The sequence below is a fragment of the Acartia tonsa genome, chromosome 1 (assembly GCF_053477335.1).
Source record: "Acartia tonsa isolate MP-2025a chromosome 1, ASM5347733v1, whole genome shotgun sequence".
Lineage (NCBI taxonomy): Eukaryota > Metazoa > Arthropoda > Copepoda > Calanoida > Acartiidae > Acartia > Acartia tonsa.
Window position 1 is genome coordinate 12,595,773 of NC_137260.1, and position 27,657 is coordinate 12,623,429.

Sequence of the window (27,657 nt, forward strand, 5' to 3'; positions counted from 1 at the left end):
CTGGTGCAACAGAGTTGATTAGTAAATTAACGTTTTAGTCAAAACGAGCAAAAAGATTTTTATTGCAAAATGAAAATATTGAGCTACGTCAATACATACGTACTTATCCTATAACTATAGATTAACTGCTTCACTAATAAATCTTGTGATTTTTTTTACTTTCTTTCTAGGTATGCATATTCAATTTTTAGGGTCATAGTGTAGGACAGAGAAAAAAGGGGACAATGGGCTGTTTATTACACTAGTCCCCAAATTTTTATGATAGCTTTTCTTCGATGGCTTAATAACTTTAGGGTCTTTTGAAGTAAATTTTAATTGGTTTGTTAATGAGTTGAGTGTTCAAACGTTTCAACTACTAATGTTAATCTACAGAAAAGGTAATTTTGTGTATTATCATTGGGGATGTACATCAATTATGAGCCGTTGTCTTATCCCTTTAGATCCCTGCATTGTAAGTGTAGGCAGACACTCATCAATTATTATTTTTACCTGGAACTGACACAGTAGAATTGCGGGGAGGAAGACACGCATACTGTCTCTTGACCTATCCCTGCATCCCTGGGAGGAAGACACACATAATGTCTCTTGCCCTATCCCTGCATCCCTGGGAGTTAGACATGCATACTGTCTCTTGCACTATCCCTGCATCCCTGGGAGGTAGACACGCATACTGTCTCTTGCCCTATCCCTGCATCCCTGGGAGTTAGACATGCATACTGTCTCTTGCACTATCCCTGCATCCCTGGGAGGTAGACACCAGGGATCTACAGAGAAAAGACAATGGCTGATAAATTGATGTACATACCCAATTATAATACAAAATATTACGCCTTCTCTTGCCTGTCTCTTGCCCTATCTCTGGGAGGAAGACACGCATACTGTCTCGTGCCCTATCTCTGCATCCCTGGGAGGAAAACACTCATACTGTCTCTTGCCCTATCCCTGCATCCCTGGGAGGAAGACACGCATACTGTCTCTTGCCCTATCCCTGTATCCCTGGGAGGAAAACACTCATACTGTCTCTTGCCCTATCCCTGCATCCCTGGGAGGTAGACATCAGGGTTCTACAGGAATAAGACAAAGGCCGATAAATTGATGTACATACCCAATTATGATACACAATATTACGCGTTCTACATATATATTTAATTTAGTAGTTGAAACTTTTGGACACTCAACTTAATACAACAACCAATGGAAATTCAATGAAAGTCCTCAAAGTTGTTAAGCCAACAAATAAGAAGACGTTATTATAAAACTTTAGGGACTAGTGTAATAAACAGTCCAATGTCCCCTTCCTCCCTGGGTAGGTAGACACCCATTAGTTATTTCCTTCACCTGTCTATGACATAAAGAAATAGATACAAACTATTTGCAGCCAAATATACAGCGACAAATACCTTGTAAAATAACATTTCATCAACAAGTATGACAACATCCACAAAAGCGAAGCTCTCAAATAAAACGGTAGACAAACGAACATGAACACTTGTTGAGTATGTGCGAACTAAATCTTATAGGCTGTTGTTCGAATATTTTTTTTAAAAAGGGTAAATTCTAGCAACATAAGGTCCTAAGGGACAAGAGCTTGCAAACATAAGTTAGTTCAATGTTAGGAATACAAAATTTTAAGAGAGAAAAAAAGTGCTTGTACTCAAACCCAAGTTTGGATTGGACCTCCAAATTTCATAAAATGTCGTGAATACAGCCCCTTCATATATATCCTTACGGGATGTTATACATGCGGAGCTTTTTAAATGTTTCTTAAGATAGCATTAGATCTACTCATCTCTTCAAAAGTTACTCTGTGGTCAATATGCTATAATTTAAGTTAAACCAAAATTAAGTTTGTTTGAGGGTGGTGTAATACAGACAACAAAAGGGGTGTAGTTTTATTTTCAGGGGGTAGAAGTATAACCCACCTATATACTAAGCAACATACTCAAAAAGTTTACTTTCCCCCCCCCCCCCCCGCCCCTCTCCACTTGGCTGTATATGGGGGTGTTTGATAGGGGGGGGGGGTCAAGAGAGATGTTTCAGGGAGATATTACAGGGATATGTATCAGGAGGGTATAGAGCCTTGTCAAGGGCGGTGTATTCACCCACTAACACCCCACCCCCACCTTTTGCAAGCCTCTGTTTACAATGTAATATCATAATATATGTATGAACTAATTTCCATAATATAATGGTTCTTAACTTTAGGGTAACTTTAAAGTTCGCCACGTATTTGCCAATTCATCTTCCTTATTGGCTAATGCAACATGATCAAACATATTAGACCTGTTACTCAAATTCACTTTTTCGAATTTAATTCTTCTGCTAACCTGTAAAGTTACTTTAGAGGCCCTAGAAATACATGTACAAAATTTTATCCCTCTATCTCTACTGACTACCTAGCACCAGGCCTAAAAAAAGGGGCCATTTTTGAGATCCCGTTATTTCGTACAAAAATATAAAATGAATACGAGAAAGGGTTGGAGATTAATTTAGGTGTTCTGCATATTTTTTAAAATTATAACATGCGATTAGGACTGTTATGTCAAAAGTATGCTGTGCTATCTTTGAATCGTACCTGGCGCTAGCGATGTCTGTTTTTTTTATAACATTTCTCATAATTTTTTTTAGAAATCTGAACGGTGCTAGTCGTAGAGTAGACTTTGACAAAAGATTTTTTGGATATCATATCTTTGGCCTTCTATGTTTAAGTTGAAATATGCAGAATTGATAAAAACCTGCACATTGCTGAGAAATTGTTAAAACCGCCGTGCTAAAGTTATCAGTTGATTTTTTAGAGGCCTGTCGCTAGGTAACCAGTAGAGATAGAGGGATGAAGTTTTGTACATTTATTTTTAGAACCCTGAAGTAACTTTTTAGGTCAGCAGAGAATTAAATTCGAAAAAGTGTATTTTGAGTAACAGGTCTAATACATATAATATGTAGATTTTACAAGGATGATAAAAGTCATAAGTTGCAACGCTTTTTAGATCATATTTTTATACATATTTTATAAAATTTTCTACAGCATTAAGGAGGGACAAAGAGACATACATGACTAATTAATGTACTCTTACTTCGGCCCCTCGGGTCTAACAAAACTGGTTTTAATCTTATAATTTTTCATTTTCATACCCACAGAAAGCTGTTCATAATACGATGCGATAAATATATATTTCTAGTGTCATAGCTAACTTTTCTAAATTTGTCTAAAACTAACCCAGCATCTATGATATGCTTACTATGACTCAATTGGTCTACTGTTGTCAGCGAGATCTTGACGGACAAACAAATTAAACCCTTTCTACTTTATAAAAAGGACAAAACCAGTTTGTTATTGGTTAATAGTAAAAGTAAAATGAAAATGCTTTGTCACGGTAAGCCTTAAAATTTTCTTTCTTAGAAGCGAAGCTTTTCTATACTTGGTGTCTGTACGTACAGATGGCTCATATCGTTTAATTAGCCATGTTCCATCGATTTCAAACTTGTTATGATCATTCCTGTAACCTTTCGGTACAATTTGATAAGCGTAGCAACTCTATAATCATTACCAGAACGTTTATAGGTTTATCTAAAAAGTATTTTTAAATTTTTTTTATCTTAAATTTTCCTATTTATCTGAATTTAGTTATACTGATTTCTAGGAAGATTAGGCACTATCTTAAATTTTCCTTTTTATCTGAAATTAGTTATACTGATTTCTAGGAAGATTAGGCACTATCTTAAATTTTCCTATTTATCTGAAATTAGTTAAACCGATTTCTAAGAAGATTAGGCACTATCTTAAAAGCAAAGCTTTTCTATAATTTTCTAAGTTTAAGAATGTAAGAATGTCCGTATGAAGCATACTGTATTTAGGTAATTTTTGCGATTTACACAAATTTGTATATTTGTTGTTGAATATAAAATGCGTTGTTACTTTATAGTGTTACTAGCGGCTTTGCCTCTAACCTCTAGGGGCTTTGCCCCAAGAGGTAATTCTAAAAATAAATAAAAAATTGGAGGTGCCCTGCCCAAACTAATTTAGGAGATTTTTTTTGTTTTTTTGGTGGTTGGGGGTGCCCCACCTTCCAAGAAAATAGCCTAAAACCACCACAGGACCAGTAGATATATTCCCTGAAGAGTAGAATCCGATCGGTTCAGTGGTTACCGAGATATTAAGAGACAGGCGGACGGACGGACGGACAGACAGACAGACATTGTTCTACTTTGTATTATAGATGTTCATTTGTCTGTGTGACTCGTCGAGGTTCTCTTCTGTGGATGATTTCATCCTAGTTTTCATGTCATCCTTATCTATAATCATAGCATGTTAGTACGTTCTAACATAGATATCTGATTATAACCTCATCATTTTCTGATGCATTTTTAAAATGTATTTGACGAAATTGAGTTAAATTTTAATTGATTGTATTTAATTTTTTGTACTTTGCTACTTATTGATGTTGTCATCCTTGTTTGATTTATTTTCACCAACTTATGTAGAAAGTAAACATTTTATTCCCAGGCACAAAGAGAAAGTTGTGCAAGTTTAAGAACAAACAGATCAGCATAACCATTTTAACTTTCACATTTCTAAAAGTGTTAAGTAGAGCTTCAGTTTAGAAATTGTTCTTCTAAAGTCAGAAATTTTCTCTTATAAAATGATTACCTATGTTAAAAGAAAAATTTAATATTATGAATTTTTGAATAAAAGCAAATTAAAACAAAACAAAAAGTAAAAAAGTGAAACATCTAAGAAAAGAGAATAATAGTTATTTATCGCATCCTATAATAGCCAGCTTCCGCGATTATTAAAATGAAAAATTCTAAGATTAAAACTAGTTTTGTTAGCCTTAAGGGGCCGACACCATTTTATACAAAATCTTAAATTTATACAGGAACTAATAAAATTTTCAGAATAAAATGTTACAATGTCCTTCTCCAATTTTTATAAGACAGGAAAATATTTCAAATGTTATTATACAGCATATCAAAGTATATGGATAAAGTATTACTTGGATCTTACACTAGATTTTCCTGTTCCATAATAAAGTGAAACACTCAGTGGGATAAAATTACGACTCCCCCTTCCATTCCCCATACCCCACTCCCTCCCCTCCTACTGTATGACCGAATTGACCAATAAACGAGTCAATGTTAGCAAGCTAAATTGGTGACAATTTTTCTTTTGTCATGATATCCACGTATATTCTACATCTATTGTTATTATAGTTTAACATATATATTCCTTTCAACACCAAGTCTCTTGGGCACATCCCTTAGAGGCTGGGGGTGAACCACTAGTAAATATAAGAAAATATAACAAGCAGTTTTACATACCTATGACATTTATAATATTTATTATTCAGAATTTCAAATATTCCTTGGCTGTGTTTGCCTTGTTGTTGTTTACAGGTTTCATTTATTTTATTATTTCTTATCCTATGATATAAAGTAAGAAATTATTTTGTTAGTTCGTTGTTAGGGTCTCCTAATTTTTTAGAAGCTTTACAAAGGTCATGTTTTTGGCTATTTTATCTTCATTTTTTTAATATTTAGATAGATCTTGTCTTTTTGGATATAGGTGCTAGGGGCGCAGCTGCTAGTTTAATTGTAATCTAAAATATTTCATATTAAGAATTTCGTACACACATGTAACATACATGTATTATGTTCTAATTTTGATATTTTATTAAATTTAATTTGACAAAATTAGTTCCTGAAAGTCTTTAGAGATATTTCAATATATTGCCAACAATGGCGTGGTCAGGGTTTTGACAGGGGGGTGCGCAAAGTGCACCTGAAATCTTTGACACCCCCCTTAAACCACAATCAAGCGGGGTGTAATACAGACAACTAGAGGAATTTTACATTTAAGGGGGTGTTGCTTTTTTAAATTTAACATATCTTTGCTGTTATTGGTAAGTTTGTCGGGGTGTGTGTGTGTGGACCCTTATCAAGAAAAGGTTTAAAGGGGTGTTGAGGGTGCACAATTAGAAGTGTATTCACATCCTTACACGACCCTTATGTACGCCTCTGTATCAACCTATTAACTTTGACAATGCTAAAATTAATTTCTTTCTAAGTATAATATATTAATTTTTAAAAATCAAAACATATTTTTAGGTTTTCAAGTAATTCATGAATCAAGGAAAAATTTAGGTAAAATAATTTTCATAGACTTGAACATTGATGAATTAGGTAAAGATTTCTTTCTGCTTGATTTTCAACTTTACAATTTACATTTTTATATTTAATTCTTTAAAGTAGTCTCTCTGTAAATAAGTCATTTTATATGATTTAAGAATATAATGCAGGGCTCGGCAGCCGCGCGTCAGAGGCGTGAAAGCCTCGGTGAAATCGTCATATAATGACTTAGAATTTAACTAAATGTCTAAACCTGTTACGACACAGACTATCCATCTTTTCAGATTTTTTATTGTGCACATAATGGGTTTTTAATTTCATGCTTATGCTCGGCTGAGGCGCGACTGCCGAGCCCTGATATAATATAATTCCTATATAAGGAACTGATTTGAAACTATCTTGCATTATATTTTTAGATATAATTGAATATGGACTAACAACAAACTTAAATCATCCATTTATGAAAGAGTTAAAAGGTTGGAATAATTACCAATATTTTTTTTCTATAATTAATATCGGTTGTATTTACAGATTACTACCTCCCTTCCTTTTTCAATGACCTTATTCGTCTGCTACCAAATTATTTCCTGCCTCTTGGCTGTGTTAATACACACCACACAATTGGTTTTTTTTTCAATGCCCCAATTGAAAGAGGGCACAACGACAGTGCGATGGGGACATACAGTTATTTAACCCTCCCTCTCTCTAGTGTTTTACTCTAATAATAAACTTAGCCTTTGCTATGCCAAAAAGGGATGGTTTCAGTCGTCAACTTCATAAATTTCTAGTTTAAAATCTAAAAATGGAAAAAAAATATTGTTGGAAAAGATTAAAAGTTTTCTTAGGTTTGTTACCAAATACCTTCAATTTGACTATGTTTTGAATGCACAATCGATATCAAATATTTCAGCTCTTAAATTTTAAGTCTTGGATTTGAAATTAATCTTGTAGTGTCTATTAAAAATTACGCCATACTGGCCTACCATTGGTCAATTAAAATTTTATTGGCCTATCATTGGTAATTTGTATTGTATGACATCATTTTTTATAAGCACTTTGATCTGCTTTATTTTTTATCATCTGTGAAATTGATGACATTATTATTTTTAGACTGGATGTTACCAAAAGTTGAGCCTAGATATTGTATCAGGTTAGATTCATTCCATTGAAGACGCGAATCTTCTTTAGAACTACAGTATTTGTGTTTTTGTGCTAAGCCATAGTTTTAAGTGGGAACGATTTGGCCTTCTTACCCTTTTAAGTTTTCCCTGGAGTCGGCGAAGAGGGTGGGTTGTTGTTGTTGTAAAAGTGCACCCCTTCCGTAAATTTATTAGAGGTGGTAAAGACCTTTTTCGTCTGCTAACAAATTGTTTTCTGCTACTTGGCTGTGTTGATATTCCTGACCCAATTGATTGATTTTCATTGACCCAATTGAAAGTCGACACAAGGTCATTGCGATAGGGAAATACAGGCGATAGCCGATAGGAAAATACAGCGTTTTACTCTAATGAAATACCCACTCCATGGGCATTAATTTGGCGATCTATTAAAAATAACCGCTTTACTGTATACTTTTACTAGCGGATTCGCCTCTAGCCTCTCGGGGCTTTGCCCCAAAAGGTAATTAATGAAAAAATATAAGTACCGCTGGAGATGTCCCCACTCCACCACTAATTATAATAATTAAAAAGGAAAATTAAATACCTGTGGAGAAGCCCCCACTCCACCACCAATTTTAAATAATAAAAAAAAAATAAGTACCTGTGGAGAATCCCCCACTCCACCACTAATTTTACATAATGAAAAAAAGCAAAAAAAATCAAGGGGGGATTTTTTTTTGAGGGGGGGGGGTGTGTCCCACCCTCCAAGAAAACAGCCTAAAACCGCCACAGGACCAGTAGGTATATTCCCTGAAGAGGAGAATCCGATCGGTGCAGTGGTTACCGAGATCTTATGGGACGGACGGACGGACAGACAGACAGACATCATTCTACTTTGTATTATAGATTAAGATTAATATAATTTATTTTTTCAGGACAAAACCAGTTGGAGAACATCAACTGGATTACACAATCTGTTTGAAAAATAAGGAAGAGGATGCGGTGATTAATTATTTATTAATTAATTACTCGTGATTACACCCCTTAAGATGCTTCCAAGGACTCTCAAGGGAAGAGGGAGGGGGTTGTTTAGTCCATCATTCAATTTATTATTTCAGAGAGGTGAATTCTTAAAAAATATTTGCCTCACTAAAATTAGTTTGCCCCAATAAAATCAGTGGGGCAAACTGATTTTTTAGAGGGGATAATTTTGCCCCACTAAAATTTTAGTGGGGCAAAAGTTTTTTAAAGAATTCACCTCAGTTTTTAAAGGAAATAGTAAAACTTATTTGTTTTCATGGGAGGGGGGGGGGGGGGGGGCGGAGGGGGTTGTTCTGGACGATTTTGCTTAGGAAGGTTATAGTTATAGACCTTCCATTAGCCAATTAGAACCTTCACTTTAAAAAGTATCAGTTCAACAATTAGCGAAAGTCTTTTCTATAGAAAGACAGACATTCTAAAACTAAAAAATTAACAAAAATAAGAGAATGTAATTTTTTAGGTTATTTCTGGTGCTATACTTGAAGAAGGTACTTTTTTAAATGTAACTTACTAGCTATAGAATAGTAATTAGTTTGGCATATTCTAATATAAAAAAATTATAAAATTTTGTAAGGCTTTGTTAAAATGTATTTGACTAAATATTATACATAGATGAATTAAAAAAACAAACTATTTTGTTTGTTTCAGGAATATTTGAGAGCGAGAGTGTTGGAGTTACAGCAGATATTGGACATCTATATCCTCAAGCTACTTTTATAGGTAGTTCAACTTTTTCTAAATAATAAAAATGTATTTGGCAAATAAAGCAGGGGTCGACAGCCGCTCCTTTAGCCATGTGGGTTCGGCGGAGTTTGGCTGCTGATGAGTTGGCCTAGGAAGGCTTCAACTGGGGTTTATTGAGTGGCTATATTCCCGCTTAGAAAGATAATGGAAATAAAATTTGTTAATTTATATGCCTTTTAATTTTTTTTTATTGTATGTGAATACAATCATAGAAATGTTTTGTGTATAATACTAAAGGGTTAAGACAATAGCCGATGAAATGATGTACAATCCCAATGCTAATACACTAAATTCCCTCTCCTGTAGATTAAAATTAATAGTTGAAACGCTTGGACACTCAACTTAATCAACCAGTTAATAAAAGTCCCCAAAGTTGTTAAGCCAACGAATAAAAAAACGTTAATATAATCTTTGGTGACTAGTGTAATTCTGGTAGAGGCCATGGCTATCGGCCTCGGGAGTCCGGATTTACGGATGTGTGAGCAGACGTGGACAACCTTGATTTATAGAGGAGATTCGCTTCTCTATATGTATAACAATATAACTCGGATATAATTCAAAGCTGTTTATTTGAATATGGTCTTGAATCTACTAGCTACTATACAGAATAAATCAATAACACAGAATTAGGGATACATATTAGTTAAAATGGCATGGTTAAAGTATAGCATAAATTAGATAATTAACTAGGGTTAGTCCCTTCCCTGCAAAGGGGAGGGAATAACATACAATATTGATCAGATTTACAGTTATAGGCACAATAAACACATAACAAACGAATAACCTAAACGGGGGGAAAGATTACAAGGCTTCGCCTCTTGCTCAAAGGGAAATCAACAAAATAGGCCCAGAGCTGGAAAAGCGAAGCTACACTATAGCTAGTAAAGTAAGGAGGATACCACATAATACACAGTCTATGTCCCCTTCCTTTCTGGGTGTAATATCTATGTATAGATATAATTTTGAAACTTTTTTATCATTTCTTATCATTAACTGAAACACAAGACAAAACCTATAAGTTAGCTATCAATTGTAGAATTCCTTAGGATAAAATTAGCTTTCTCAAAAAAATTGGTGGCATTTTTAACATGAATGCAAAAATAAAGGTGTTTGTCTTCTATGGAATTCCTTTTTAAGTTTGACGAATTTTGGGGTCAGATGTACCATCTAGATATATTATGTCTACTGTAGACTCAAACAATACCAAAACCCGCAAACGCTATAATAACTCCCTCATTGAACTCAAGGATCTTAAGGGATAAGACGATAAATTGATGTACATCTTCTATGATACACAAAATTTCCCATTTTGTAAAATTAGTGGTTGAACTTCCTACAATAAATAAATTCTTATTTTAGATATCGGAGCTAATATTGGAATACATAGCCTTGCCGCACTGAAAGCTGGTTGCAAGTAAGTTTTTCTATAAAGCTCATATTCCCTCACTTCATATGTATACTAGTTGGCGACCCCCCTAGAGGCCTCTAGTTGCACTTGAGGAGATAATAGTTGAATTTTATAACGCAACTTTTTATTTTAGTTTTTTTTGGAGGGGGGGGAGGGTCAATTTATCTTGGGGAGATTTATTTTGGGAGGGTGGTGGTACCCTCCCCCAAAATAGTTATATACCTTCCCAGGACCTATAAGGGCTACCCTGATACGGAGAACCATTACGGTTCAGAGGTTAGAGAGATCCTTTGTTACAGACAGACAGACAAACATCCTGTTACTTTATTATCAGGATACGCAGGGGCGTCCAAGCTTTTTATTTTGGGGGGGGTAAAATTTTTTTAAGGGGGGGGTAATTTGGTTTTGGGGGGGATAAAATGGCGCGCGAAGCGCGCCGCAAATTTTTTTTACCCCCCCCCCAAAATTTTTACCCCGTGGGTAAAATTTGCTTGGGGGGGGTAATTACCCCCCCTGAAATCTGTTGGCAGAGGTAAAATTTGTTTACCCCCCCCAAAATTTACCCCCGGGGTAAAATTTTTGGGGGGGGTAATTTAAATTTTATAAAAAATTTAGTATTAAAAATGCGCGCGAAGCGCGCAAAAATTTTTTTTGTTAGAGATTTTCTATTTTGGGGGGAGTATTTACCCCCCCAAAATCGTTTGGGGGGGGTAAATACCCCCCCCCAAAATCGTTGGGGGTGCCTACGGCACCCCCAAGGTAGGGGTAATTTTTTTTTGGGGGGGGTATTGTTCACAAAATTTTGGGGGTGCCTACGGCAATGAAACAAATATTTGTAGGGTCATCGCTGTTGAACCGATTGGACGAAATTTAGCTTTTATCAGGTAAAGATAAAATATCACTTAATACCTATATTTGCGACAACTTTTGTTCAATAGAATTGGAAAAGTGTTTGCTTAGGTATTAAGAAATCTATTATTATGTAAATTTTTTGGTCAGAGGGATTTTTTTTCAATTGTTAGGAAATGTGTGAAGATTTAATTGGAAAAAAAGAATGGATGGAGCTCATTTAGTAAAATTCGATTTATTTCTCAGTTTGCTTGTAATTCTGTAAACTTTAACGCTTTCTCATCTAATTCAATTTTGAAAGTTTTTACTTTGACATAAAGTTTATTTCAGTAAAAGTGCACATCTGATGAACAATGATCATAAAATTAGATATCTACAGAACGTTGTCAGGTGAAACTTTGTCTGTCCATCAGTCTGTCATTCAGTCTATAACGCTATGGTGGAAATATGGATTTTCTTGGCTGTGCAATTAAAAATATTTAGCAAATATATTTAGTGTAGATTCCTATGACATATGCTCATCTAATCTATACATTGTTTTGTCTGTCAGTCGGACATTCTTTCAAAGACATGAATCTAAGTTTTTAAAAAGGTTTTGTTATTTTTTTTGTTTTATATATTCTCTCACTTTCTTTTCTTTGAAAAAACAAATAAATACCTTTTTTCTGTTTGTCCATACAATGATTTTATTTGATTTGCTACCAATTGACGTTTCATCCTTGTTATATAAAGCGTCTTTATTAATATCACATTTTTTCTCCAAATTAATTAACCTTACCCTGATTTTTATAAAGTTAAATAATTGTTCTTTAAATTTAGTGATATTCATGAGCTTATGTACCCAGTAGAAAACTTATCGAATAATGGAGGTAAAATAAATTTCATATCTGAATATTAATAAAATCATAATTTGTCCCTATCATACATGATAAAATCAATATAATTTATACATTTTCTCTATGTAATAAAAAAATGACTGTATGTTCACTTGGCTGGGATCCTGTGCCGACTTTCAATTTGGTCTCAGTTATTAGACCTGGAAACATTACCAAGGCCAAGTCACTACAAAAGAGCAGAAGAAAAGGTTTTCACCCCTAGGATAAGATAGTTGTTTGAGTTATACATCTATACTTATACATTTATTATCTCAGCTAAATCTCCAATATTACTTGCTTATTGACCACTTGACTAGCAAAATAATAGTTATTTATCACAATGTAATATGGACAGCTTTCGGCGGATATTAAAATTTAAAAAAAAAGATAAACCAGTTTTGTTAGACAAAAGTGGCCATAGGTATTGAATTTATGTTTTTAAAACATTCGTGGAAAACTTCTCTGTAGTACAATACTATATATGTTTTTTTCAGTATGGCTGAGAACTCTGCTAAACTTAATTTTTTTACTTTAATCTAAACAAAAGTAGTATATTTTGAAATATATTTCAGGTGGCAATTCATTTGTCAATTCAAAGAATTCTGATAAAAAGGTACTTGTATAAGGCTTTATTACTATAATTAAAAAAGGATCTAGTGCCGTTCATGGTTAAATGTTCCTGGTTACGATTACCAAAAAAAAATCTACGAATTTTAAAGGCTACAACCAGCCAAAAGGTATAACGTGTAAATTATGGTAGCACAAAATTTTAACCCACAAAAGAAGGCCTACAAATAATCTGGGATAGTCATTTCCGCATAATGCATTGTTAACTCGCAGTGCACATAAATGCGCAAAATACTTTTTTTACATTGATGCTTTTTCTGTGCATCCTTGTATCTTGGCAATTCCAGATTATTTTAAGGCCTTCTTTTGCCACTTAACACCATGTGTGGGTATATCATGTACGTTTACCTGTTTGACAGCTAGCTGCCTTTAAAGTGATTAGATTTTTTGAGATAATCGTTACCAGGAACATTAAAACAGGTAAAATATTTGACACAGAATGAAAAACTAAACTTTATTTAAAAAAAACAACTTTATGTGTTAATAATAAAATCTAGTTTTAAAGTTTTTATATATCTTTTTAGCTTGCAGACACAGAACCATTTAAATCCATAGTTATTGAAGATATAATGAAAACTGTAGATACTCCTGAAGCTTTTATAAAAATAGACGCTGAAGGAATGGATTGTAAGGTAATCAAACAACACTGCATTGTTGTTTTAAGTAATAGCAACATCCATGTAAGAGAAACTCTAAAATAAGGTTGATAAGCAGAATATTAATATATAAGTCTAAACATAATTGTATGTAAATTTGTTGCAATATTTATGAAATACAGTTTTATACTGTTTATGAACATATTTACATTGTTAAGACTTAATTATATATTTATTTACAAAAATTTGTTGTCAAAGTTTTTTTAGTAAACAATCAGCCTATTTTAAGTACGTGTGTAATAAGTACAGAATGATAATATATGTAATATATGTAATATGTATGTAAAATATAAATATATGTAGGTCATTTATAATGTTTTATTGATTTAGGTGATCAGAGATTTTATACCGAAGTTGAACAAGGTCAGATCGATTTTAATTTTGTTACAAACAAAATATAATTTTTTATTAGATACATATATCAACTATTAAAGTTTTAGAGTTGGTAATAGTAACAAATTTGATTGTCCGTCTTTTAAATGGATTTTTGTTTTCTAATATTAAAGGAAAAGTAAATTTATTTTCCATTTTACGCTTATTTTTAAAGTTCTCTGCTGCTTTTTAAGATAAATTGTCATTTTTTGGGAAGTGTATCTATTATACAACTTACTTTTACTGTCGATTCTGCGGTCATTTAACAAAAGACATAAAAATACATTTTATGACGGTTCAGTGGTTTTATATTATCTTTTATTATTAAAATAAGCCTTAATGAATATCAATCTATGATTAGAGAGTTTATGTTCCTTACATAATGATGGAATGGGTAATGGTAGTGAAGGAATTCCCAGCCCAGTGTAAAAATATAGAGAACATGATCCAGGTAATGGGCATTTCACATTGTCAGTTTGTCAGTCTGTCTGTCCTCAAGTACAAAAAATGTGATCGGTAGCTATTAGATAGAAGACATGATATTTTCATGTACATCTACTTTATTGCAGTGGCGTATAAGAGTTGAAGCAAAATTGTAAGTAAATTTGTTGAAAATCTACTTGATACAGGATAAAGTTTATAGACAAACTTACATTTTTAGGACTTGATTATAGAGTTGCTTCGCTTATTATATTGAACTTTGTTGTCCCAGGAATCAGTATACCAAAAATCAGATTAATAGAGGGGATAACACCACTTTATCCCAACCCTTGGACGTTTACAATACAACTTTTTTTTCAGGATTTTATAACTGCTGGTTATACCCCTTATGAAGCTAATTTAAGAAGTAAACTTAATAAAAACAGGTTACTATTAAAATAGTTATTTTTTAAATGATAAAAAATGAACGGTTTAAGGGTTTATTTTTAGGGAAATGTTTTCTTTGTGGAGGGAGGTATAATGAACTGTAAATTACACTGGTTCCCATAGTTTTATAATCACGATGTTATCTTATTCGTTGGTTCAAAAACTTTGAGTGCTTTTATTTTATTTTGTTTGGCTGGTTCTTCTAGTATGCATTAACCTAAATCTACAAAGGGGGAATTTTGTTTATCATCTTTGAATATGTAAATCAATTATCGTAAATTTTCTTTTGTTAAAATCCGAGCTAGATATCGGATTCTGAAGGGTTTAGACGGGTTGTGCTTTAAAAACTTGGTGGGGTTAAATTATCACAATGAAAAAGGAAAGCCAGGCCTGCTATGCAAAAGTTGTCAATGGTTGGACGTCAAATCGGGGCGGGGGGGAATGGGTGAATACCCCCCCCCCCAAATAATTATGTTGGTGCCGTAGGTACCCTCAAAATGTTTACCCTTCACCAACTTTTTTTTTAAGCTTTGACGTCCTTGCCTATTTGTTATAAATATCCCCCCCCCCCCAAATGAATTTTGAATGAAATGAAAAAGCTTTGACGCCCAAACAACTTAACAATTTTAAGAACAATATTTATTTTACAGGATTAAGTTTCCTTTTGACAATATAATATGGGTTCACAGAGATGCAAAGAAAATTAATTTGAACCAAGATTCTCCGCATTTTGTTGCACAATATGGAAATGGAGTACAATTAGTTATGGGTGCTGATAAGTGATTATTGTTTTCATTTTTTTATATGTGATATTATAAATAAATAAATGTAAACTACGCTTTTTTTAGCAAAGAAGTAAGAGTTAAGACTCTAGGGGGCTAGGTGTCGCTTCGGGTACTAGACCTCTCTCCACGCACCTTTGAACATGCATACAATACTTATGATTGCGGTGTAAAGCGTCCATACACCCATCAGACAACCAACTCTCTGAGATGCACGACATTTTTCTGAGAAGGTCCAACTGTGCATGGTAGCGAGTTGCGCCTATTTTGGGCTAAGGTATTCCCCCCACTCTAACTATTTACGTCGCGCATCTGACATAGTAGCAGTGGGAACTATTTAGTTATGACGCGGTGTAGGACCGAGATTCGAACCTATCACCTTCCCGACGACGAGCGGATGCGCTACGTGTTGAGCCACGGTCGCGGGTTTAGCAAAGAAGTAACTCTATAATTCACTTTGCCTGTCAGTCCTTTCCAATTCCAATTTACTGTCTCTCAATGTTTAAATAATTAATATTTTTCAGAAGAAAACATTTTTATAGAAGCGTAGCTGAATAAGTTGTCATCCTTCTTGAATTCATGAAAAAATAGTTCTTCGTTGGAGACCTCGGAGCGCTTGAAATAATAACCCAGGTAGAATTCAGACGGACGTCTTCCAATATTAGAGAAGCTTTGCTATGTTGAATAACCAACAGGATCCAGTCTATTATTCAGATACATTTACATCCAAGGTTCACAAGTAACTAACTTACAATTTATATAGGTGCATCTATAGTTATATACAAAATAAATTTATGGATAGATTACTGATCATTACAATAGTTTTATACAACACATAAACACATACCTGCACCTAGAGGCAAGGGTAAGAAATCTGGGTTAATTAGTCCCCTATAATCAACATAGCTATCATAAATACTTCTGATTTAAATTGGTACTGATGCTAACTTAATGATACACAGAACAAGGAAAATCAATTAACTCTGAACGGTGTGGCCTTACTACACTTACACAAACACACCAAAAATAGGCAAAACATAAAGTAAGGTTTCAGATTAATATTACAACCCACTAAGTTCAGTTTAAAATCTCTGTAATATTATGGGTTGAAAAGGATAATACAATGGCCGATAAATTGATCCCCAATGATAATACACACAATTACCCCTTATGTAGATTACAATAAGTGGTTGAAATATTTGGACAATCAACTTTATGAACAAACTAATCAAAATTCAAAAAGGGCCCCAAAGTTAATAAGAATAAGAAAATGTTATTGTAAAACTTTGGGGACTGGTGAAAGAAACAGCCTAATGTCCCCTCCCTCCCTGGTGATATTGAATTTAAAATAAATCTCCTCTCCACTTTCTCTATTTTCTGAAATTGATCTAATTTATTTTTTTAAGACTAGATTTTTCTAGAGGGAGAACCTAGAAATTGGATTAGGTTTGATTACTTTTTTTACAGCGCTGCCACTTCATACATAATCCATTATAATAATATTTTGTAGTTTTCATAGTTTTCGTTGTAATTTATAAACAATATATTATTAAAAGCGACTACGCCCCTAGAGGCCTCTAGCGGCACTTAAAATTTTCTTTTGTAAAATGTTTTTTAAGCCAGTGGTGGTCTCTAGTTGTACTAAATTCTTTTTGGTTTTCATTCCTGGGGGCGATTTATCTTGGGAGGGTAGCACCCTTCACAAATTTAATAGACAAAGAACAAGGATGACAACATCTATAAGTAACGAAGCTCCCATTACTGATTGACGGACGGACGGACAGACAAAGTGAATTATAGAGTACCTTCGCTCAAAAAAAAATAGTAACTATAGTTGCATTTATTACACATATCAAGCATCTATCAAATGTCGATATAGTGTAGGAATAAAAAAGAATACTAGGAACTGTAATACTAGTTTTAACTAGAAGTCCTTTTAATCTGATAAATAAAAATGTATCAAAATATGTCATTTACACACAGGTCTGCATTTAACAGATTTAGTGTGTAAACAATTATATTCTTTTGTAGTAAAGCATTTCTATTATTAACTATATCTGTCTGTCTGTCAGTCCTTTTCCTGTAATAATAATGAATATTATTCTCGAATTATGTTGTACTTAACCCCTATCTATTGCTATTGCTAATCAACCAAAAACTTACCATTTTGATTAAAATCATTAGCCTATTTCTACACCTTCTGTAAATATATTCTTTGTGATTCATAAAAGTTTTGGGAAAATATTAATGCATTTTTCTCCTTTATCAAAAACAGAAAGAAAAGAAAAAAAACTTTATCAATTGATTATTTTAAGAAAGCAACTTCCCTCTTTATGAAGGTATCTATTAACAATGTTACGATAAAATAAACTTTAAGGTTGATAAAAGAAACATGAAAAGCGAGCTCGACAACTGCGCATTGCTTTTACGGCTAAAGGATGGCTAAAGCTGACAAATTATTGATATTTTTTGTATTAATTGGTCTCATAATAATTTTTCGACAATTTATATAATATAATTGAGAATGTTATGGTACAACATTCCCTTTAATAAATTATGAAATAAATTATATAAGATTATCAAGGTTCGATAATCAAAATATTATGAGATTATCTGATTTTAAGAAAAATAGTGCATTTAATTTGGAAAATAATGATGTTTTTATAACTGAGAAAAATTAAATAATTATTAAACCATCCGGCAGCCATTTTTAATATTACGGAAGCCAGCCGCCATAATGTTTTATTTGCTACCTTATTTAGCTTTTCATTTTTGCAATTCTAAACAAGCAATTAAGGTATTGACTTTTATAATACCCATCCTCATTCACCTAACAAAGCGCCGGTAACAGCTTACAAATGGGCTTAATGTTCGCAGACACTACTTATTTAGCTGTTTAACTCTAGTAGGGGGCTTGGTGTCGCTTCGAGTTATAGAACTCTCCTCGCACCTTGAAACATACACACGATGGGTATTGTGTTACCCAACAGAAACCGACCCTTTGATTGCACAACTTTATCTGAAAATTCTGATGTGCTTGGTAATTTGTTAGGCGACTCTTACTATTGTTGTCACGCGCCTGATATAGCAGCAGTATGTACCATTTTTAGCGTCTCTAGTATATCGTATGTCTCAGTGTGGTCCACACTCAAACCCAACAGCTCCCAGCAGCTAAAAATTTGCGGCTCCCAAGCCCTGTAAGGATAATTAGATGATATCGTATGCTAATCAGTAATCATATAAGATACTTATTGTCAATCAAATATTTAATCACATTTATCACGCTATATATTAGCACAAGGATAAACATCTATAATACAAAGTAGAACGATGTCTGTCTGTCTGTTTGTTTGTAGCGAAGGATCTCGCTAACTGCTGAACCGATCGGGTTCTCCTTTACAGGGTAGCTTTTCATAGGTCCCGGGAAGGTTTATAACTATTTTCTTAGGGGGTGGGACACCCACAACCCCAACCAAAAAATGAAAAATACACCCCCCCCCCCAAAAAAAAAAAATTCTTTTAAAAATTAAAATAGTGGGGTCGACTACCCCCCCCCCCCAATTTTTTTTTCAAAATCTAAAATACGAAAAATTGGTTTGATTAAACCTCTTGGGGCAAAGCCCCTAGAGGCTAGGGGCGAAACCGCTAGTATAAAATAAAATATCAAGGATCCCCTCCTTAATTAATTTTTTTTTAACCAATTTAAATGTGTTTTTTTACTTTCTATCTTATTATATAGAGTGGTATGGTTTTCTTACTTTGTAGCTTAAGATTTCAATAACTACTAAATCGATCAAGTTCTCCATTTTAGAGAAGCTTCATTAAGGTCCTGGGGTGGTTTTAGACTATTCTATTTTAATATATTTTAGTCTCAGAACGACATAAGACTATTTTTCTACACTATATACATTTTCAATTACAGATACCTCTAGATCTGCTAGGATCGCAGCAGCTCGTTAATAAAAAAAATTCTGGGATTATGTTAGTCGCTTTTGGTTAACACATTTTGTAATAAATTTATACAATCAAGAACTTTATTTTTCTAAAGAGTAGCTACCAGTCCAAAAAGATTTAATTTCATGACTATCTAGAATTGGTTGAATATTATTATATTAAACTGTATTATTTACAAAAAAAATTCTTAAACTCTTTTTCAACAGTATTGCATCGTATTATAAACAACTTTTCGCGGATATAAAAGTGTACAATTATAAGCTTAAAACCATTTTGTAGCCCCGAGATGCTGAAGGCACGGGCTTGTTTTAATCTCATAATTGTACATTTTTTATTTTTATATTCGTAGAAAACTGGATATAATCCGTTGCTATACATAAATTTTCAGCACGACTGGGAACAGGCATTCATAGATATTTCTATTTACTCCATATTCCTTTTTTTTAATGTTCTCACTGTTTATATTTGAAATTTTCATTGATGAAAAAAGATAATTTTACAACTTTGATGAATGTAAGAAAAAATTTCAAAATTAAAGTTTGAATTTTCAATCAATGTTTTGTTTAGCTTAAGTAATAAAATCTAAGCTTTTGATTAAAATTTTCGTATACATAGACGCTTCTCTGTAAGTGATTGTGACTTTCCATCAATTCTGCATGTTGTAGCGGGTAGACTTAATTGAGGAGCGGCTATGCGCCCCATAATAATAATGTCCTTGTATTAAATCTGTTAGAATAAATGTATGTACATAAACAGGGGCGTCCAAGCTTTTTATTTTGGGGGGGGGGTAAAATTTTTTTAAGGGGGGGTAATTCGGTTTTGGGGGGGGGGGGTAAAATGGCCCGCAAATCTTTTTTAACCCCCCCTCAAAATTTTTACCCCGGGGGTAAAATTTTCTTGGAGGGGGGGGGGGTAATTACCCCCCTGAAATCTGTTGGCAAGGGTAAAATTTGTTTACCCCCCCCCAAAATTTACCCCCGGGGTAAATTTTTTTGGGGGGGTAATATAAATTTTATCAAAAATTTAGTATTAAAAATTCGCGCAAAAATTTTTTTGTTAGAGATTTTCTATTTTGGGGGGGGGGTATTTACCCCCCCAAAATTGTTAGGCGGGGGTAAATACCCCCTCCTAAATGGTTGGGGGTCCCTACGGCACCCCCAGGGTAGGGGTAAATTTTAATTGGGGGGGGGGGGGGGGTAATCGCCCCATTACCCCCCCCCCCCCTTGGACGTCTATGTATGTAAAAAAAAGTAAATTTGTTGCAAAACTGAATAGATAAAGTATACTGTTTAGGGACATTCTCACGTTTTTAGAACTTAGTTATACCTTTGCTTAAGACTTTACCTTGTAATAGGAGATAATAATTCAAAAATCAGATGAATAGGATTATTACATAAAAAAATCTTTGTCAAAAAGATTAAAAATCAACCTGTATTGTATGGACGTAGGGACTTTCTAAATTGTACCTAACTGTTAAAGGAATCATTATGCAAAGTTTTAAATCTATAGGGCAATTCTGACATGCTTAAATTAACGCAAAAACCGTTCATATTTATATTTTCCTGGGTGAATAGGTCCCAATTTGCCAATTTAAGTGTATGGTTTTAATAATTGATGCATCTTAATGTTGTTTTCAATCATGTTTTGCAACTTATATCTTACAAACAATTGTATAGATCAAATATTGAATTCTTCAAAATATTTTATGTTTTTTTAGTAGCGAAGCTACTCTATGATTCACTTTATCCGTCAGTCCGTCCGTCCGTAACTCTATGAGGGAAACGTGATTTTCTCGGCTCCTATACAAGATAGACAGGTGAAATTTTTAGTGAAGATTCCTTCGACATTTGCCAATCTAATCTATACATTGTTTTGTCCAACTGTCTGTTATTTGGGGTGCTAGATCGAATCCTAAATTTTTCAAAGGTTGCGTGATTTTAAAGGTTCATGTTTAATGTTTATTGAATGACAATGCTCTATAGTAAATTTTTTCCCAATATCTATTCATAATTTTTGAGCTTTTCTACTTATGGATGTTGTCATCCTTGTTTAAAAACTTATTTGTAGGGAGATTCGGTCAAAAGCATTTAGGGAACTGCATAGCTAATTTTCATTCGTCTACAAAGGTAAACAATCACCATTTTTACATGGTTTTTGGACGATTTATGTGAGTTATGATTGACTATTCAATAAATATTAATCGAAGGTTGAAATATATTTGAATATTTTGTACATATCAAACGAAATGTTTTGTCATCCTTTGCATATTGATTGCAAAACAGATAAATGCTGTCTGACCGCCAGACATGACAAAGCATAAGATATTACCTTTTAAGGGAATATTCCTGCTAGCCATTATCTGGGTTTGGGCTGAATTCTTTGCAGATAAAACCTTCCCCATTCTAATTTCTATCAAACCTGAGATAAAATGGCGGGAAACCCCTATTCTAAAAATACTAGAGTTGGCTCGATATAATTATCTCCCTATTGGCTAGTTTTCTATATGCATATCTATTTCTCAATAAATCTATTTTCCTCACCCGGCATTACTATCTAAAAGAAAGTAAATATTTAATAATCTAAATTATTTTAAAAAGATTTTTTAAATTATATTTTTTTCTTTACATTACCATCACCAAAGGGTTAATGATGATGATTACAATTTTAGTTTAATATTTGAACACACAAAGTGTCGCCACAATCGAATTCTTTTAAAATAGAGTTTTCTTAAATTTATTATATTATAAATCTAAATTTTCTTTTTATGATTAGAAATTAAATACATTGATATAAGGTAAATAGCAACATGAAATTAAAAAAAGGAATTTATTTTTAATAAAGTAAAATAATGGGTCTTATCGTTCTGGGCAATGAGAGTTTATTATGGATTATTGGAGCACTATTAGTTTTAAACAAATATTCCTTGGAAAACTTGAGCTTGTTTATAGACATTTATTTCCTATATAGATCTGACATGGATCTTGAAGCAATTAAGCAGGCCGTTTTGTACATGTTAAAAATTGGAAGATTTCATTAAATAAAAGTTATCGCAAATATACTTAGTAAATAAAATATTTTTAAAAAATATAAACTAAATAAAAAATATCTCAGAAATTGTTCTTGTAAGTTTGTTGATGAATATATTTTTTATCATATGTTCTTTGTCAGGATTCTGTACTCAATCATGGTCCAAACCCTAGTCCCTGAACTGCAAGGTGTGTATGTATAATATAAACTTAATCCTTTTCCTACAGTAGCGTAATCCTTTGTATTATACTAGCGGATACGCCCCTAGAGGCCTCTAGGGGAAGTCTACCATTCACTTTCAATAGTATTTCTATAAAGTGAAAGAATTTTTTTTGGAGGGGGGGATTTTCTAGGGGTGATTTATCTTGGGATGGTGGACACACCCTTCCCCAAAATAGTTAAAAACCTTCCTTGGGTCTATAAGAAGCTACTCTGTAAAGGAGACCCATTTCAGTTCAGTGGTTAGCGAGATCCTTCGCTACAGACAAAAAAAGCTTCCTCCTTTATATTATCGGATTAGACACAAAGACAGCAAAGGATTAAACAGTTAGATATATGAATAAACTATTATGTAATTGATATTTACATCCATCTACCCCCATAATACCAGTAAGAGGAATGGTTTTTGGCATTATAAGCTTAGTTTAAAAGGGGTAGAGTGTATTTAAAAAGAAAAAAAACGATATATATATTAAATTATTGATATATATTTAAAAGATATCTAACTCACAAGTATTTAAATATTTTGTTTTATATGTATAATAAATTTTAAATTGTTTCATGTACATTTTAACATAAAAAATTAGATAGAGGTAAAAAATGAAGGCCAGACAGACAATATTACCTAGTAGCTTCACTTCTAAAGAACACAAGAAGTGAAATATTTCTTGCTAGCGGCTACGCCCATAGATGCTTCAAGGGACACTTGAGTTGGGAAAAAAAGTAATAAAATGGGAGGTGGTGTTGTGAGCAAAACAATAAAGGTTCATTGGTACAGACAGACAGACTCGCTGTTACTTTTATGTAAGGCTACATAGAAATATTTTTGCTTACCTAACTGTGATATTGTATGAATAAAAGTGTTTATTACATACTGTTTTATTATATTGGATTTATTATTACGTGGATCTTACATCAGATAATCATAAACTCTAATAAAGTTTAAAATGTTTTGAAAAATTGAAAGAAAAATATTTTTTTAAACTTTAGATTTCTACAGTTCAAATATAGATTTACAGGAAGTTTACTTCGTTTATGAATTTTTAAATTTATCTATTGCTATAAACTAGAAGTATTTTTTTCGTGACTTGGAACTAGGGAAAAAAAGTCGGATACTATTTACTAACCCTTTGACATAAGTTTTAACTCATATTTTAAAGATCATTTGCTATTAAATCATCCATGTAATAAATTAAAAGGATCTCTATCTGTGTGTATACCGAAGGATTTCGCTAACTGCTGAACCGGTAAGCTTTGAGTTATTTCTTTTTCTTTTTAAAGCAAAAACAGAAAATTAGGTTCAAACCCAACATCCTCAAGTGCCCCTAGAGGCGAAGCCCCTAGTTATTTATATATCAAATATTCCTTTAAATAATACTTATGTAATTAAAAACTTGTTTATCAAGGAAAATAGTGAAGAAAATACATGAATACATTATTATTGTATTATTAGGCTGAGTAAGGTCTATGAATTATACAATAAGAAAGTCTGTATTGTAATATGATGAATGATAAATATATTAAAAAATTGGCTGAAAATCAAGCACATTCGATTGCTTTAATTTTTTTATTAGCGGCTACGCCCTTAAAGATCTCTAGGGGAGGGGGAAATCGAAGATTAAATATTTTCAATTTTAGTGATAAAAAGAAAAGTTTAATTTTTTGGAGGTGTATTGAATAAATTGGCTTGGCGAGATCCTTCAATACATACAAAAAGACACACACACAAATATAGACATTCTGTTACTTTTCTATAAGAAATGAAATATAAAGATTAACAACTTTAATAACTAATATTTGAAGTAAAAAGTCTAGCTTTAAAAATTGTAAGAAAATGCTCTTTAATTAATTTGTTATTTATTGAGGACATACGAATTGGGCTAATATTACAGTTTCTGCGCTAATTTAAAGTAACATACCTAAATATATTTCTATCAATTCACATTTTCTTTTATACCTGAAAACAACAATGCATTACATAACATCAAAGATGTGTCATACCAGTCATACCTGGAACAGATGCGTAAACAGTTTTTGCCAGGAGGGTGCGCGAAGTGTGCCGAAAATGTTTGCAATGCCACGATGGTTTATCGTCACTACCTTAAAGTATTAATAGTAGGGGGGTGTAAAAATGTGGTTGTGATGGTCATTTGACAATTTCCATTAAAAGGGGGAGGGGGTAACAAAAATCGTGTGTACGCCATGACTGTCAACATTTCTTTTATGCCATATAGTTTAGGAATAATCAATTGATTTTTTTTTTTTTTTTGGGGGGGGGGGTCATCACCTCAGTACACATCTCTTTTTCGCACACCCTTGCTTATAATATCAGTTATGTCAAACCTGTAATAAATGGACAATAAATTATGGCTTGGTTAATGTAGTATACAACTTAATTCTTTATAAACATATATATACATGTTTACACATTGTAGTTTGGGTATTATACCTGGAACCATCGAGCGGATCACAGAAACCTTCCACTAAATGTTTTTGATCCATTTTTGTATTAATTTGTTTCTGAAATATACTTATACTTTTAATTTAATCACTAAAATACATTTTTTTAAATTTAAACTAGTTGCTTCGCACCTAGCCTCTAGGATAAAGTCAGGGGAGATCAGAGAAAATAAACTAAAACCAATTCAAAACATTCTTAAACCAGCCCTGAAAAGTACCACAAATTCCAACCAGTATTTAGCTTCAGACAAAATCCTTACTATTTTTATAATTTTGTAGCATTTAATAAATAAAACTATACACATATTTATTTAAGCGAAGCTTTTCTATAATTAGGGTTTGTCAGTCCCTCTGTTCGTCCGTCCGTCAGTCAGTCCGTCCGTGACGGATAGCTTTTTTCGTTAATTTAGGCATGTTAGAATTATCCTATCGTTTTCAATCTTGGTATCATGGTGATTCCTTTAGTTGTTAGGTACGATTTAGAAAGCGTAGCAACTCTATAATTATTACCAGAATATCTGTACGTCCATTTTAAACATGTTGATTTTTTTACTTTTTTAACAACAAATGTTTATGTGATCTAATTATCCGATTGATCTGATTTTTGGTATATTGACTCCTGGAACAACAAAGTATAATGTTATAAGCGAAGCAACTCTATAATCAAGTCCTAAAAATTTAATATGTCCATAAACATTATGCTGTATCAAGCAGTTTTTTAACAACATTTATATTCTGATTATTCAGTTCTGACACTATACAAGTGTTATCGTCCGTTTGTCCTCCCGTTTCAGTGATTCGCTTTTATGGATGTTGTCATCCTTGCTTTTGACATATCTTTACAGACACAAATTTAAAAGGAGTGTGTATACATAACTTTTAAGTACTTTTAGATTAACATTATAATGTTCACAAAAAAAGCATGTAATAAACCTTTTGACTTTTTCAAAGTATTTAACATCAAACGTTGTACATTAACATGAAACATTTTCTTTTCTTTTTTGTGAGAAATATAAATAAATGTGTTTTATTCCCCGTATTAACATAATATTCCAGAAATATGAAATTTGAATTTAAATCTAACCACAACAGTTTTAGTTCTTCACATTTATGTCAGAAATTTCATAATTTAAAATTTTAAAGTACAACAATGATAAAATATAGTTTAAATTTATATAAGACACAGGTACTATACAATTAACTAGCGGCTACGCCCCTACAGACCCCATGGAGCACTTGATAGGAGGGGAGGTTGATTTTAACCACCCAATTTTTGTATTTTTTTTTGGGGGGGGGGAGATATTTTTGTTGTTTTGTGAGGGGGGGGGGGGGGCTCTCCCACCCTCCAAGAAAATAGCTTAAAACTATCATAGGACCTGTAGGTATATTTCCTAAAGAGTAGAGTCTATCGGTTCTGTGGTTACTGAAATCTTCAGACAGACAGATGGACGGACAGACGGACGGACAGACATACATCGTTCTACATTCGATCAATCAATAAAAATTCATATAAGGGCCAGCATTAGCATTATTCTATAAGATGCTATACGTGATTTTTAGGTATGACTGAAAACCGTTTTTAATCCAGCGGATATCAAACAGTTCAATCATACTGGAAAAATTTTTGATCTAAATAAGAGGGGTTATTTTGTGTATATTACTTTACTATCCCTTATCTTATCCCTTAAAATCCTTGCTAGAAAATCTCACTAATGTTATCTAAAGATAGGATATTTGTAATATGATATGCAAAGGAGATTAATTGACTTATATGATTGATTTTCTTCAGAAAGAGAGTACCATTATAGAACATCTATTCTACAAGAAGATATTTACGTCATTATATTACATTATATGAATGGATTTATTTTTACTAGGATCTTACACCAGATTTTCATGTTCTCTAAAAAAGTAAAATGAATAGCGGGCTAAAATACCAATTACCCCCTTTCACCCCCATCCCCTCCTACAGAATGAACGAACTAAACAATGTTAGCAACCCAAATTGACGACCAATTTTCCCCTGTCATAATATCCACGTATATGATACATCCATTATTATAGGCATGTCCTTTTTTAAAGCAAATTTAAAATCTATTACAACAATGTTTGAAACCTTTTTTTTAAAAGGTGGATGTATGTTTGTGTGTGTAGGGATCTTAAGGGATAAGACAATGGCCGATAAGTTTATGTACATCCTAAATGGTGATACACAAAATTCACCCTTTTTAGATTACAATTAGTGGTTGAAATGTCTCGAAACTCAGCTTAATGAACCAACCAATCAAAATTCAGTAATAGTCCCCAAAGTTGTTGAGCCAACGATTAATTTTTGGGGACTAGTTTAATAAACAGCCCAACTTCTCATCCCTCTCTGGGTTTCATTAAGATCTTGGAAACATCGGGAATTATATTGGCCAAGGACAAATCTTAAGCCATTTTTCACCTTATTTATCAGAAACAAAAATCCTTATACTAAAGTAACAGGATGTTTGTTTGTATGTCTGTGTATCTGTACCGAAGGATCTCGCTAACCGCTGAACCGATTGG

General features: G+C 33.0%; 1 protein-coding gene across 1 annotated transcript; it reads left to right on the forward strand.

Annotated features, from left to right (window-relative positions):
• The first annotated feature begins 6,100 nt into the window (after window positions 1-6,100).
• On the forward strand, window positions 6,101-15,501 carry LOC145313272 (uncharacterized). The gene is made up of 16 exons (XM_080152598.1): window positions 6,101-6,141; window positions 6,543-6,602; window positions 7,237-7,276; window positions 8,162-8,228; window positions 8,728-8,755; window positions 8,916-8,987; window positions 10,371-10,425; window positions 11,259-11,303; window positions 11,599-11,658; window positions 12,088-12,137; window positions 12,716-12,756; window positions 13,295-13,402; window positions 13,757-13,789; window positions 14,160-14,249; window positions 14,600-14,664; window positions 15,316-15,501. Exons 2-16 carry the CDS (start codon window positions 6,587-6,589, stop codon window positions 15,446-15,448), a joined length of 903 nt encoding a protein of 300 aa, XP_080008724.1. The 5' UTR covers window positions 6,101-6,141; window positions 6,543-6,586; the 3' UTR covers window positions 15,449-15,501.
• The last annotated feature ends 12,156 nt before the right edge of the window (window positions 15,502-27,657 follow it).

Coding starts and splice junctions, on each gene's coding strand:
- LOC145313272 (XM_080152598.1), top strand. Junction 12,138..12,715: donor AAACTTATCGAATAATGGAG/GTAAAATAAATT, acceptor AATATATTTCAG/GTGGCAATTCATTTGTCAAT. Junction 12,757..13,294: donor CAAAGAATTCTGATAAAAAG/GTACTTGTATAA, acceptor ATATCTTTTTAG/CTTGCAGACACAGAACCATT.